This window comes from Bos indicus, chromosome 15, assembly GCF_029378745.1.
Source record: "Bos indicus isolate NIAB-ARS_2022 breed Sahiwal x Tharparkar chromosome 15, NIAB-ARS_B.indTharparkar_mat_pri_1.0, whole genome shotgun sequence".
NCBI lineage: Eukaryota > Metazoa > Chordata > Mammalia > Artiodactyla > Bovidae > Bos > Bos indicus.
The window spans coordinates 76414133-76428677 of NC_091774.1; the positions used below are offsets into that span (position 1 = coordinate 76414133).

The 14545-nt window shown below is 53.1% G+C and overlaps 1 protein-coding gene across 2 annotated transcripts in view; it reads left to right on the plus strand.

Moving 5' to 3' along the window:
- Window positions 1-12609, plus strand: part of CRY2 (cryptochrome circadian regulator 2) — a 36109-nt gene extending 23500 nt beyond the window's left edge. Inside the window, exons 9-12 of one of the 2 annotated variants that reach the window (XM_070804126.1) lie at window positions 115-317; window positions 596-688; window positions 1794-1961; window positions 10506-12609. In XM_070804126.1, the coding sequence (XP_070660227.1) occupies window positions 115-317; window positions 596-688; window positions 1794-1933 (436 nt within the window). In that variant the 3' untranslated portion in view covers window positions 1934-1961; window positions 10506-12609. The remainder of the gene's footprint in view (window positions 1-114; window positions 318-595; window positions 689-1793; window positions 1962-10505) is intronic. The other variant, XM_070804125.1, reaches the window with a different exon arrangement.
- The last annotated feature ends 1936 nt before the right edge of the window (window positions 12610-14545 follow it).

Consider the following 14545-nt stretch of genomic DNA (forward strand, 5'->3'; position numbering starts at 1 on the left):
GAGGATGCAGAGCAGGCTTTCTGACCACTGCAGCCTCCTCCTCGGGTGAGATACACTTGGCCTTTGAAGGAGGCTCCCAGCGTGCTGACAGGTTGTCTGGTGGGTGCGTTTCAGGCGATACCTGCCCAAACTGAAAGGGTTCCCCTCCCGGTACATCTACGAGCCCTGGAATGCCCCAGAGTCCATTCAGAAGGCAGCCAAGTGCGTCATTGGCGTGGACTACCCCCGGCCCATCGTCAACCACGCCGAGGCCAGCCGGCTCAACATCGAGCGGATGAAGCAGGTTTACCAGCAGCTGTCCCGCTACCGGGGACTCTGTAAGGACCATCCCCTCATCCCCAACAGGAACAGCACCTCTGGGCTCCTGGGGTGGGAATGGGGGTTCCCAGATATTTGCAGGGGGACACTGCTGAGTGCTGCCTTCCAGGCTGTTAACTTGACTTCCTGGGCATAGGCCGCTCAGGCAGGGCTGAATGAGTTGCAGCCAGTGGAGAGAGACAGAACCTAGGACCCCCCTGTCTTGTCCTCCCCTGCCCCGGGGCCCTGTGCAGTCCTGTGAGTTTGCATTCCGATTACTCCCCTGCCTCTTTCCCAGGTCTGCTGGCATCTGTCCCTTCCTGTGTGGAAGACCTCAGCAACCCAGTGGCAGAGCCCAGCTCGATCCAGGCAGGGAGCTCAAGCAGTGTAGGTGAGTACAGCTGGCCTCCGGGGGCCTGTGCCCGTCCCAGGGGCACTGCAGAGCTACCCCCACTTCAGTCACGGGGTCTGAGGACGGAGACCAGAACACTCATGCCCTGGTGGAGCTTGAACTCCCCCCAGGGACACAGATGTTACAAAGGAACTGTGCAGAATCATGTCAGATACCAAGTGCTTTGCAGGAAAGTCGAGTCGAATGACCTGCTAAGAGAGCTCTGGGGAGGGAGGTGACTTTAGGTGGAGCACCAGAGCCCCAGGTAGTGAGCAGAGCCAGCCTTCCGAGAACAGGGGGAAGAGCATCCCAGGCAAAGGGAATAGCAAGAAAAGACTCAGAGACGGAAGCGAGCTGCCTGTCCCAGGAACGAAAGGAGGGAGGCCAGTGGGGCTGGCGGGTCCTGAGTGACAAGCTGGAGCGAGACAAGGATGGATAGCCGGAGCAGCGCCGTGTAGACTCTGCGTCCACAGGAGGGTTAGCGTTCCCTCATGTGTGCAGGGAGAAGGCGCTGACAGGGTCAGCAGGGCAGAGGCGTGATCGCTTTATGTTTTAAAGAGCTCACTCTGCCTGCTGTGTGTGTGTGGAGAGCACAGCGTGGGCAGGAGCCCCCGAGGACGGGGAGGCTGGACAGGGGGCGACGAGTCGTCCAGGCAGGAGGTGGCAGGAGAGAAGGGTAGGCAGACTTGCCCCTTTCTTAACCTCTGCCCTTCAGCTCTGGGACGAAGACTGGCAAGTTCAGACTGTAGAGAACTACAGAGCTTTTTCTACTTTGCCTGGCCAGGTGGGCTCCACAGGGGAGAGCATGCTCATCCCAGCTTCGGGAGGCCTGTTGCAGAGGGAAGGCCTCAGTCCCCGAGCAAGGAGAGCCGCCGGGCCCGTCCGTCTCCGGCCTGGAGCCCTTGGCACTTGGGCCCCAGAGCTGGCACTCGTGCCTGCAGGCCTGATCATGCACTCCTCGGATCTTTCCAGGCGGTCAGTGCTGAAGGAGGGGGACTGGTCTGAGGAGCAGTCTCCCTGCCCCCTAAAAAGCAACCTCTGCGCAGTTGAGGGTCATGTGGGCTTAACGCATGTGTCCGTGTGACACTGACCTGCTTCCCTACAGGCCCAAGACCGCTGCCCGGGGGCCCAGCGTCTCCCAAGCGCAAACTGGAAGCAGCAGAGGAGCCGCCTGGTGGAGAGCTCAGCAAACGGGCCAGGGTGGCAGAGTCGCTCCCCTCAGAACTGCCGAGCAGGGGCGTCTGAGAGTGAGTGAGGCGGAAGAGAGGCGGGGGTGAGGAGGGGGGAGAGTCTCGTGGGGTGAGGCGGGGAGGGCTGGGGGTGAGTTTGGGAAACTACCACCCTGCCAGGTGAAGCTTAAAACCCGGCAAATGGGATTAAAGCCTGGTGAGGACTGCATGACTTCTTTAGGATTGCAGCTCAAATTCTACCATTCTTACTTTTACACCTTCTAATACTAAAAAGAGAATTTAAAGGTAAAGCTTTGTTCCTTCTTTGCTAGCTATGGGAAAGGAAAAAAAAGGACTCTTTCTACCTGTCAAAGTGAGCCAGATCCAAAAAAAAGAAAGCGGAGACCTGGGTGTGAAGCTGAGGGGGAAGCCATCCCAGGGCAGGGCTGGGGGTGCTTCAGGCCCCTCTGCCAGTTGACCCGACGGGCTGTGCGCTTGAGACTGGCCAGCAGAGGGCAGCACACACTTTCAGAATGTAGGCTTAGGGGTGCTTGGAGGCTCACTCAGCCCAGCCCCACCACCCACCTACCCAGGCTCCCCGTCAGTCATCTGTGCCTCTTACAGCCACGCCTCCATTCAGGTCTTTCTCGTGGCTTCAGCTCTGCACTTTCCTGTCAGCGCTCATCTTCCTTGGAAGCCCCTGAATGTCTTCAAAAACAAAAACCTGGCTCTTCTATCCCAGAGTAAGAGGGCCTTTAATGCCTTTCTGGGGAAGACATAAATTACTATCCACTTTGGGTCACCATCTTGGGCTGTTCCTTATGTGCCGTGTCTGCAAAATTAGATGGGAGGGGAATTTTCTCTGTGAAGCCAATTCTTTTTTTCTAAGCTCTTGCACTTGAAGGCCGGGCGGGGCCATCTGGGCTCTGCGTCTAGACTCACTTGTCAGTGACGCGGCAGATGTTTGATGCCCTTTACCCGACTAGGCGCTTTGTCACAGACGTCACAGGTGGACAGATTTGTGTTATCTCGTCCTGGGAGTACTGGCAACCTTGGACATTACCTCTTAGTTCTCTCTTAAGTGTGTGATACTAAGCAAAGTTCATTCTGTCTTACAAATCTGGAACTTGCCAAGCTGATACTCTGACTTTCAGATGAGAAGATCAAAGAACAGAGAGGTTAAACGTCTGGGTTATGGTTGCTCAGGAAGGTAATGGCATCCACTTGAGCCTGAAACTGTTGCCAGCAAATGTGTGAGGAAAGGGAGCTTAAGACATATAAAACATGATACGATGCCCATCCATAAGGATGTAATAGTCTGCTTAGAGAAACAAGACAAATGATCTATAATTCCTGGACAGATGATTCACACTCCACCAGCTTAGCATTAGACACAGGTTGGTGGGCTGGAGCGATCCAGGAGTACAAGACAGAAGTTACCCTAGAGGACCTGGACGACGAATTGAATCTAGGCAGCAAGGCGGGGCGTTTCCGACAAGAACAACAGCTTAATGATTACATGATCTTGTGCAGATTACTTAAGCTCTCTGAGACTTGGTTTCCTCATCAAAAATTAGGTTCTTGTTACAAAGATTAAATGATTAAATATATGTGTTAGTAACATATGGGGCTGCTAGGATGAACAACGTGGCTACTGTGGTGAAAACGAAAGAGGGATTTAGTTTTCTTAAGGAACAAAAGGCCCAGAGCACGGTGTTGCTGGTTTGGGTTTGATGGCTCAACAATGTCAGAGCCAATTTTTCTGAGATTCTCTTATTTCTTGGCCTTAAGGTGGCTGCCACGGCTTCAGCCATCAATTCCTTGCTCAAAGCAAAAAAGAGAAGGAATCGCAGAGACAGCTGCACTCATTCATTCAATAAACGTATCAGGTGATGACACTTTGCCAGACACTGTTGTAGGCACTGAATATGGTTGTGAACATGACCGACAGCATCCTGCCCGCCCTTGGGTGTGTCTTCGTGAGAGGAGACAAACAGTAAGCAGATAGAAACACCTTGTGTCAAGAAGCCCTAAGTGGTGATGAAGGGAAAATAAAGCTGAGTAAAAGAAAGTAAAGTTTGGGTTGGGGGCCCAGTGAAGGTTTTTTGCAGTTTTATACTGTGCCAAGTCGTCAGGGGGTGCCTCTCTTCCTTTTCATCAAGAAAATAAAACCTTTACCAGGACACCTCTTCTGCAGCTTTTCGCATTGGCGTCATGAGCCAGAATGAGTCATAAAGCCACCCCCAAGCTGGGAAATAGGATCCGGATTGTTTAGACCATTGATCTCCAACCTGAGTGAGCAACAGAAGTCCCTGGAGGATTTGTTAAGCTGCAGATGGCTGGGCCCCACCCCCAACGAGCCTGGGCTGGGGCCTGAGAATTTGCATTTCTAACACGTTCCCAGCAGTTGATGATGATGCTGTTCTGGGACCGCCTCTGAGAATCACTGACTTAGACCATTCCTAATCTATTGTCTGAGCCATGTCCACGAGTCGCCAGACAAAATCCAGGTTCTGTTAGCTACAGAGTGTGGGTGCTGGTCAGTAATTAACACTTTCTGTGTAATACACAGGGTACTTAGCCTTGCGTGCTGAGTCGCTTCAGTCGTGTCTGACTCTTTGCAACCTTATGGACTGTAGCCCACCAGACTCCTGTGTCCTTGGAATTCTCCAGACAAGAATACCAGAGTGGTTGCCATTTCCTCCTCCAGGGGATCTTCCCCACTCAGGGATCGAACCTCCATGTCTTAAGTCCCCTGCACTGGCAGGCAGGTTCTTTACCACTGGTGCCACGTGGGAGGCCCCGCTTAGCCTTAGAAGTTCCTAAATAAGATGATAGCTATTATTATTATGGATATTGTTATTACTATTTTTTTACAAGAACATAAGGTTACAGTTGGGTCCAGTCATGGAGGGTCTTAAATGTCAAGCAGACAGAGTCCTTGGTGTGTACTCTCTGGGAACGGAGGCGCATTTTGAAACAGAGTGAATGATCAAACTGGCATTTTTTGAAGATTAACCAGGCATTGGGCTGGGGCTCTAGAGGAAGCTGTGTGGGGAGAGAGCCAGTCGCGAGGCCGTGGCGGTGATTCCAAGAGGACACTGAAGGGTGCAGAGGCCAGCACCTCTCCTCGCATGTAGTCCAGGGGTGTCCCTCAGCCTGTCGGGATGGGGAGGACTGATTCTCAAGGGTCAGCCCTTCATCGTGCCAGTCGACTGGAAGTGGGGCCTGGAGGTCAGAGGACAGGACGGATACTCGTGTTCTTCGGAAACCCTGAAAGAGAAGAGTGTCTCAGTGGCGCTTGTGTTTCGCTGTGTGCTGCGGTTGCACCAGGGCCTGAGGATGGCTGGGCATCATCACCAGTGATCAGTGATGACAGCATCTCGTCACCTGCCCCACCCATCAAGCACAAGCCTTGGGGAAAGAGGAGAAACCGTGTGTGAAAAGCCTCCGAGTAAAATGCACCACACAGACGAAATCACGTCGCCGCCTTGCATGTGCTTCTCAGGGTGTCTTTGATTCTGTCATTGTTACCGCAGTCAGAGCCAGCACCCTGGGCTGGACGGGCCACACAGCAGTGGCCCCTGGGCCTGAGTCGGTAGTCTTAACTGCCTTCGCCCCTTCTCCTCTCTATCAGTGTAGCTGAGTGACTCAGGGCCGGATTCACAACCGTGCTGAGGTGCTCTAGCTGTCTGGTGTGAATAAGCATACTTCACCAGCCGGAGGCTCCATCACGGGCCCTTCAGGCTGTTTAGCTCCAGCCTCTCTCGTTTGTTATTCTGTTGTTTCCGATGCCTCAGGCCTGGGCCAGACAATGATTTAAACTGATCTTGTGGGAAAACATATCCTGATATCAGTTGGTTCCACGCTTACCTCAAACCCACATCAGTATCTGTTCTGCATTTGGTTACTGTACGATGTTCACAAAACTGAAAAATAAGCCAGCCTCAAATAGCTTTCATTTCAGCTGCTTCTCCGTAATCCCCAAAGCTGCTGACCGCTCAGGATTCCATCAGCTTCCAATTGTGTGCAGGTTTTTTGTATTGGTCCAATTATTTTAGCAGTGCACAGGATCTATTTGCCCTTCTGCTGGTACATACTGATCTGTTGAGAGAAGCCTGTTGAACACAGAAGGTTCATGGCCAAGGACCACCTCTCCCCGTCCTCCGCCCGAAGTTCACGCAGGCTTGGTTAGCCGTGGGGCTCCCCTGAGGAGGGCACAGCTCTCCACTCCAGTGTTCCTGCCTGGAGAATCCCATGGGTAGAGGAGCCTGGCAGGCTACAGTCCACTGGGTCACAAAGACTCAGACACAACTGAGCGACTAACAATTTCACTTTTCACTGAGGAGAACCTGACTTCTGGAATCTCTTTGTTGTCTTTCTGACAATGGCATACATCTGCCGCATGTATGTCCGTCCTTACGTGAACCTGTGTGTGAGGGGCGCTGAGCAGTCTGTAAGACGCTGCCCCGGGGGAAGCGGAGGCTGTGTGGTGGTCAGAAGCCCGTCCTGGGAGCCTGCACACAGGTTTTTCTCGCCTCTCTGACTCAGTTCCTGAGACGAGAATTTATTGGGACTTGACATCCCTCGCACTTTCGCTGCCGCTTACTCAGTAGCTGCTGACGGACAGACACCCCTCCCCTTTGCTGTGGTACAGCAGGAAGGGCAGGCGAGTAGCTAAAGTGGAGAATGAGGCTGAGCCGATGGACCAGCTGAAAACCCGTCCAGGCCCAGGCGCACCTCTGCCCTTCCCCGCTCCTCATGTCGGGGCTGGGAGCCGGCCTTCTGCCCCTCTCAGGCTCGGGCCCTGCACCTCAGCCCCTGTGCTGGGGAGGGTGGCCACTGAGGCCTGGTCCAGCTCCAAGCCACGTTTCTTCCAGACCCTGAGCGGTAGTGGCCTCCTCTGCTGACGAGGCTCGGGTGTGCACAGTGGCCCACACGCCCCTCCCGGGCTGGGAGCAGCATCCAGTGTGGGAGAAGGGATGTGAGGGCCCTGGGACACGGGCCGTCCTAACTGCCATTGGCACGCGGAGGGAGTCTGTGTTCCAGCCACTTGTGACGGGTTGAGAGAGTGAAATAGGTGTGAGATTGGCTCTGTCTTTAGTGGTGTTTTATGCGTCGCTTTCTCCCCTGGCGCCTCTCCCCTCGCTGCGCTTCTCTGTGTTTAGTGAGGCTGTCGTTTTCCTGTATGGCCTCGTTTGATTTCCCCGAGCGCCTTTTTCTGCGGACTTATGTCCTAGCTTGAGAATAAGAATACAGAGACCATCTAATTATCTGCTGATCGAGCAGCTTGAGTAAGTAGTTGACCAGGCCTTTGACTAGCTTTGTAGACAAGGATGAGCTGGTTCTTCCAAACCTTGGTTTTCTGTGTGGGCTTTTGAAGCCATCACAGAGGGTTGTGGGTCACTGGGGCTCATCTGAGGCCAGGTCATTGCCACCTCCCTTCACGGGTCTGCCCCATGGCTAAACCATATCCAGGTGAGCGTAGGCCTCAGTGAATTTTTAGTATTATACCTGCCCGACTGCACCTCATCTCCTCATCTTCTAAGCTGAGGCATCGGTTCTTAACACCTCTTTGGGTTACCCATGCTTTGAAGAGTCTGATGAAGGATGGAGCCTCTCCCCGGAAAATTACACCTGTTCCCACACACAGCAAAATGTACGTCACGGCATCTGTGGACCGCCCCTTAAGGCCTGTCCTTGGACCCCTTAAGGGTCAGGAACCCCAGAGTAAGAGCCCGTGTTCGAAGGAATCCTCAAGCACCGTTTATCGTCCCTCGCCCCTGAAGGTGGGGAGAACACCAGAAATGGAGGTAGTGGGCAGGAGCACCTGTTTACTTTCCAGTCCTGAAGTTATCAGTTGCAGAAGAGAGTCAATTAGCATGTTTCAATAAACATGTATACACTTTAGTAACGAATATATTTACTTGTAGTGAAAAAATATGGCTAGGTCATTATAGTACAAACTTAAAGAGAAAATTCTGGAAGAAATGGGAATACCAGATCACCTGACCTGCCTCTTGAGAAATTTGTATGCAGGTCAGGAAGCAACAGTTAGAACTGGACATGGAACAACAGACTGGTTCCAAATAGGAAAAGGAGTACATCAAGGCTGTATATTGTCACCCTGCTTATTTAACTTATATGCAGAGTACATCTGGAGAAACACTGGGCTGGAAGAAGCACAAGCTGGAATCAAGATTGCCAGGAGAAATATCAATAACCTCGGATATGCAGATGACATCACCCTTATGGCAGAAAGTGAAGAGGAACTAAAAAGCCTCTTGATGAAAGTGAAAGAGGAGAGTGAAAAAGTTGGCTTAAAGCTCAACATTCAGAAAACGAAGATCATGGCATCCGGTCCCGTCACTTCATGGGAAATAGATGGGGAAACAGTGGAAACAGTGGCAGACTTTATTTTTTTGGGCTCCAAATCACTGCAGATGGTGACTGCAGCCATGAAATTAAAAGACGCTTACTCCTTGGAAGGAAAGTTATGACCAACCTAGATAGCATATTGAAAAGCAGAGATGTGACTTTGCCAACAAAGGTCCGTCTAGTCAAGGCTATGGTTTTTCCAGTTGTCATTGTATGGATGTGACAGTTGGACTGTGAAGAAAGCTGAGTGCCGAAGAATTGATGCTTTTGAACTGTGGTGTTGGAGAAGACTCTTGAGAGTCCCTTGGACTGCAAGGAGATCCAACCAGTCCATTCTGAAAGAGATCAGCCCTGGGATTTCTTTGGAAGGAATGATGCTAAAGCTGAAACTCCAGTCCTTTGGCCACCTCATGCGAAGAGTTGACTCATTGGAAAAGACTCTGATGCTGGGAGGGATTGGGGGCAGGAGGAGAAGGGGACGACAGAGGATGAGATGGCTGGATGGCATCACTGACTCGATGGACGTGAGTTTGAGTGAACTCTGGGAGTTGGTGATGGACAGGGAGGTCTGGCGTGCTGTGATTCATGGGATCGCAGAGTCTGACACAACTGAGCGACTGAACTGAACTGAAAGAGAGAATTGTTGAAAATATTTTAAAGAGGTACTCAGTATTGTCCCATACAGGTATCCACTCGTAAATTTGTTTTTGATTTTTCCCAGCTTCCAGAGGAATTATCATCATCCAGTTAAAATCTTTGGATTTAACATTTGCCTGAAAAGGGCTGCATGTGTCAGAAGACTGATTTTGAACCCCTGACTCCAGTGTCTTCAACTCTTGAGAGCATTTTTTCCTTTTCTGTTAACATCTGAACTTCCATTGATGTTGTTTGAATGTTAATCTTCATGCCACCATGTTGAACTTGTTACATCCTCTGAAAGTCTTAAATGGGAGATCCTGTAATGTAGAGATTACTTAGTGGCAAAAATACAGATTGCGGAAGCAGACGGACCTAGGTTTCCCGTCTTGGCTCTGTCACTCCTGAATTCTGTCGTCTTGGGCAGCTTATGTAGCCTCTCTGGCTTCAGTTTTCTCATCTGTAAAAATGAAGGCTGTGTCTTCAGGGTTAATGGGGTCACAAGCTGCATTAGTTCGCTTGGATTCTCACAAGGTGCCACAGACCAGGTGACTTTAATGACAGAAATTCATTCGCTCACAGCTCTGGGGGCTGGAAGTCTGAGGTCAAGTTGGCAGCAGGGTTGGTCTCTCCTGAGGCCTCTCCGCTTGGCCTGTAGATCGCTGCTCTCTGCCTTGTCTTCATAGGCTCTGACCTCTGTGTGTCTGTGCTCTAATCTTTTCATAGAAGGACACCAGTCATTTGGGATCAGGGCCCACAATAAGTACCTAATTTTAACTTAATCACTTCTTTAAAGACCCTCTTTGCAAAAACAGTCCCATTCTGAGGGGATCAGGGCTTCATACACAAATCTGTATACGAATCTAACACACGTGTGTAGTGCCTGACCCACAGTAGGCTCAGTAGGCTGTCTTGTTATCCACCTGATCATCATTTAAGAGGTACAGTCTTTGAACAGAGGCCCGCATGTCTCTACACTCTCATACACCCTGGACCTCTTGAAACAGGCAACCCAGCATTGTGATGGGCTTGCCCTGTCCTGTTATCCAGCATGAGGCCATCTCTTCCCTCTGCCCTAGATCCAGGATGTTATAAATCTTTAAAATGACTCATCCTTGAGTCTCCTCTCCCCCGCCCCCCAGTCTTCTAGCACAGTGCCAGCTTGCTTTTATCTCTATGTGGAAGTTCGCTCACCCACTGATTCCAAACTCAGTCATTGCCTTCATCTTCAGAATTACTGGTCCTGGCTGGCTTCTCTTCCAGCCATTTTTTTTTTTTTCCTGATTCTCCATCTCTGGCAGCAGACCCTGTGCCTTGATACAGAAACTGCCCTTGTCGTATCTGAATAAGTGTCACCCAAGGCCTCAGGTAGTGACCCCTCCTCTGCCGTCCTCAGGCCTGGGGCGGAGGAGGCCCAGAGAGTCCGCCAGGGAGAGCTGGTCCATGTCAGCACCTCGGAGAGGGCCAGCGTCCAGGTCCCGCTGGCACCCGGCAGCCACCTTGTCCCCAGGCGCTGCGGCTCGTGTGCTTCGCTCTGGGCGCTCCCTGGTTCCCCAGAGAAGCCGCCAGAGGAGCCGTGTCCCAGGCAACGGAGAGTTCCTGAACGCTCCTTTTCGCCCCTGTCTCTCTTGCAGCTGCAGTGCCGTGGCTCCGTGAGCAAAGCTTGGGTGCCCAAGCCGCCACCGTGGCAGCGGAGTGCAACCTGCAGAGCTGCTGATCACCTGCAGAGACGGAGCGAACGTGTGTGCGTGTGTGTGCGCGTGCGGAGGAAGGAGGGCCACCTGTTGTGTGTGCATGCATCTGTGTACACTCGTGTGTCTCTGAACGCTGTCTGGGCCGGAGGAGGACGGGTAGCAGCTTCACCTCAGCCTCCAGACCCCGGACTAGAGGTCACGGCGGTGGCGGTCACCCCATACCTGTCCCTGGGGGCCTGCTGCCTCTTCTGCCTAGAAGGGTGGTCAGACCTTAGGTGGGATTCTGACACCTGCTCCCCTTCCCCTTCCCCCTCCATGTCAGACTGAGGAGCAGGGGAAGCATTTCTGGCTCGTGTGCAGAGTGGGATTCTCGAGGCAGCGAGGGGCCTTCTGAGTTCCTGCTTTATGACCCCCGAGGGCCGGGCAGGCTGGAGGGGACAGGTGCTGTCCAGACAGTCACCTGGCCTGGCTTCTTCTTTTAAAATTCCCTGCCAGTGGACTCCCCAAACTCTTCCTGGGGGAGCTGGGGCTGAGCTGTGGCCAGATCTGCAGCCTTTCTGCCTCATACAGAAGAGCACCAGGGGCCTGACCTGAGTGCCGGGTGTGCAGCCTGACAGGTAGTAGCAGAGAGGAGCCTCTCACTCTTCGGGGCTGAAAACCTGAGGCTAGGAGTTAACCCCTGCTCTCACCGCTCCTTCACTGTCAGAGTGGAGCATCCAGTAGGAGGAGGCCAGGTTCCTGGTGGTGGAGGGCCCCCTGGCTCCCCTGGCCACACTTCACGGCACCTCAGTCCTGCCCCCGAGGTCGGCTGATGGCAGCCAGGGAAGCCATTGTCGTCTGCCCGGGGCTGGTCAGCACCAAGCTACCGCATCAGCCCTCCCGGTAGCTGGACATCAAGGGCCCAGGCAGGTGCACAGCCAGGGACAGTTGGGAAGGGCCCCAGCTGAGGTCCCGGCCAGCGCACCAACCCTTCTGCAGCAGGCGGGACGTTTGACCCAGAGAAGCCAAGGGCTTGCAATCCAGGGGCAGCCGGTGCTCCCACATGAACCCTCCCACTGCTGGAGGTCTGTGCTGAGGAGGACCCCACGGAAAGGAGGATTGTGTGGCCGGCTGGAGCACATCTTCCTCCACCCATGGCCCAGACTTGAGCCACAGCATGCGCACGCACAGGAGTGTGTGCAGGTGTGTGTGTGCCTGAGAGACAAATCCCTCATGGGGTTTTTGTCCTCACGTGTCGCATTAAGCTGGCCCTGGGCCTTCTCTCTACCTCCCCTGTGACCTTGTCCCAGCCCTGCCCCCCACTCTCCTCTGTCCTAGGAGGACCCAAACCCTGGGTCAGGCCCCTGTCTCCCGCATCAGTCCAGCACACTGACAGGCTTCTCCCTGAGATGTCCTCAGGCTTCCTCAGCCGGAGAGCTGCCTTTGGAGTCCAACTGTTGTATCTGTGTCAACCCATGAGAAATGTCGCGTATTGCATGGGGGAAACAGCTTTTTCTGCAGTGTTGGGTTGGGGGCTTTACTGCTGTCTTAGCCCTAGCCAGGAGGAAAGGGCATCGGGGGCTGCTGCCGAAAGGAGGGGAGAGCAAGCCTGGAAGGACTGAGCAGAGAAACTGGGACGGCCGGAGGGCTTAGGGCCAGAGTCAGTGCTTGTCTGACAGCATCTCAGACAGCAGGATGATTCCCTTTGCCTGCCTTTTTGATGATGGGTCTCTTCCCTAAGGTATATGTTGGCAGGACCACCACCCCCTACTTCCCTACTGTCCCTGGCATGCTGGCCCTTTCCCAGTGGACTGGAAATGAGAGGGGGTATCCAGTGGCCTGAAGCTCTGTGATGGCTTCGTGTCTCCCCTCTCCTGGCCCAGGTGTCCCTGGGGGCTCCTGCAGAGCACTACCCCAAGTCCTGACCCAAGGGCCAGCATGGGGAGGAGACGGTCGCAGGCCACATGCACTTTATATGGAGATTTTGTATTGCTAGAAAGTGTGTTTCTCCCACAGTTTGTGAATATTCATGTGTTTCATAAATGTCTGATCCTATCTGAGCAAAGTTGTAATGTCAATTTTGTGGGAGGTCTGGGTACTGGGCGGCAGTAGGGCTTAACCTGAGTGAACCAGGAGCCTCTCACCTACCTTGGAGGTGGCAGGGAAGAGTGGGTGGGAGATGGAGGACCAGGGAGGTTCCTAGTTGAGCAGCTAGAGCAATTAGTGGTCTCGACTCCAGAGCTTGGTCAGAGTTGGAGGTCAGTCAGCCAGAATGGTGTGGAGCATGCCAGCCCTGGGATGAGGTTCCTGCAGTGACCCAGCCTCTCAGCTCACTTCAACGCCCCCAGTCTGGGGATCAGTCAATGGCAGGGCCCTCTCCTGGCCCTCAGTCCATTCTTAACTCTGGCATGTAAGCTGCAGCTGCTTGGTGCAGAGGAAAGCCAGGCCCAGAGCCTGGATGCTGACTTGGTCTGATACCATCTAGCCAGAGTGGCCCTTTCTCTACTGTGTGAGGGTTTCCAGTTTTGGACCGCTGGACATGAGAGCTTTATTAACTCACATCCCAAGTTCCTGTGAGAAGGGGTTCAGGCCATGCCAACGATATCACAAGCTGCCTTGCACAGAGTGAGAAAGGAGAAAAGGAAGAACCTGACCCTGGGACTTGTCTAGTTCTCAGCTCTGCTTTGAAGCTCCTGATGGCCGAGACCTGGGCCTGGCATTCCCTCTCCCGCCTTCTCCTGCCTTCTCTTTAATACGGCTTTGCTTTGGCCTTGGGAGCTAATATACCTGTGCTCTTGAGCCGAAGATTCTGGAAGGTGGAGTTGTCCTACACGCATACACATTCCTGACCTAAGGATGCTCCCTAGTAGAGAAGCACACACACTAAGGAAAAATTATTAGCCACTGTGGCAAAACTGCTTTCCTAGAAGGAAAAGTCACACCATAGCAGCAAGTGGTTACCTTTTGGTCCTAGTGAAAGGAGCCTGAACCAAGACAGGCAAGATTATGTGTCCCCTCTGGGCCCAGGAACAGGGAGAAGAGAGGTAGCAAAGGCCTTCAGCTCTAGATATTAACCTCAGAACTGGAGCTCAGGGGTTTTTTGCTGCAGGGCAGGTGCCCACTGCTCCTTTCTGGGCACTACACTGTAGGCACAACCAGTGGGCAGGCTAGGTTTGCCCATAGGGCTCCACAGCTGTGAAACAGTTTGCCTCTTCAGAAGGACAGGCCTCTGTGGCTCTCTCAACTAGCCATACAAGCCAGTGAGATTTGGCAGAGGCTCTATGACCCACCAGAGCTGGGCACTTAGCTTTGCCCAGCAGCCTGAGTGCCCAGAAGTCCATGTTCTGTGAGAGAATGCACAGGCTTAATCCTCTTAGGGGAGAGAAGTCCAGGAGGAAACATGACCTGGAGGTGCAGGGCAGAGGCACTGGAGGGAGCCGAAAAACCATCAAAAGAATCCCAAGAAGTCAACCGTAGGGGCAGGAGGAAAGGCCCCAAGTCTTAGAGAATGTGAGGAGCCTGCTATGGGGTGTCTGAGTGCAAATGGGGGTACTCTGCAGGAAATACAATTGAGGTGCTAAGTGAGGACAAGGTGACGTCAAAGTCCTGACATGAGAGAGAAGCCAAAAGGAAGGGCTCAATTCACCATTAGAAGTGTTATGGGCTGAATAGGGCTTAAATCACTCTTTAGAGAGGAGACCCTTGGGAGAGCCTTTGGGTGGAGGGGTGGGGAGTCCCCTCAAGGGGTGAGCCCTAGTTCCCAGCTGGAGGTGGGGTGTTCCCAGCCTCCAGTGCCAACGTTTGTATTACATTTCATCCTCACGACTACGGGATGGACCATTATCGTCCCCATTTCACAGATGAGAAAAAAATCAAACCTTAGGACTCTAGTCACTAATGCAAAGTCACACCACCTATTCTACTAGGAGAGCCGGGCTGTGACTTCACACCACCTCACTCCAAAAGTCTGTCGGTCCTAGGAGCCAGCTCCCAACACCCAC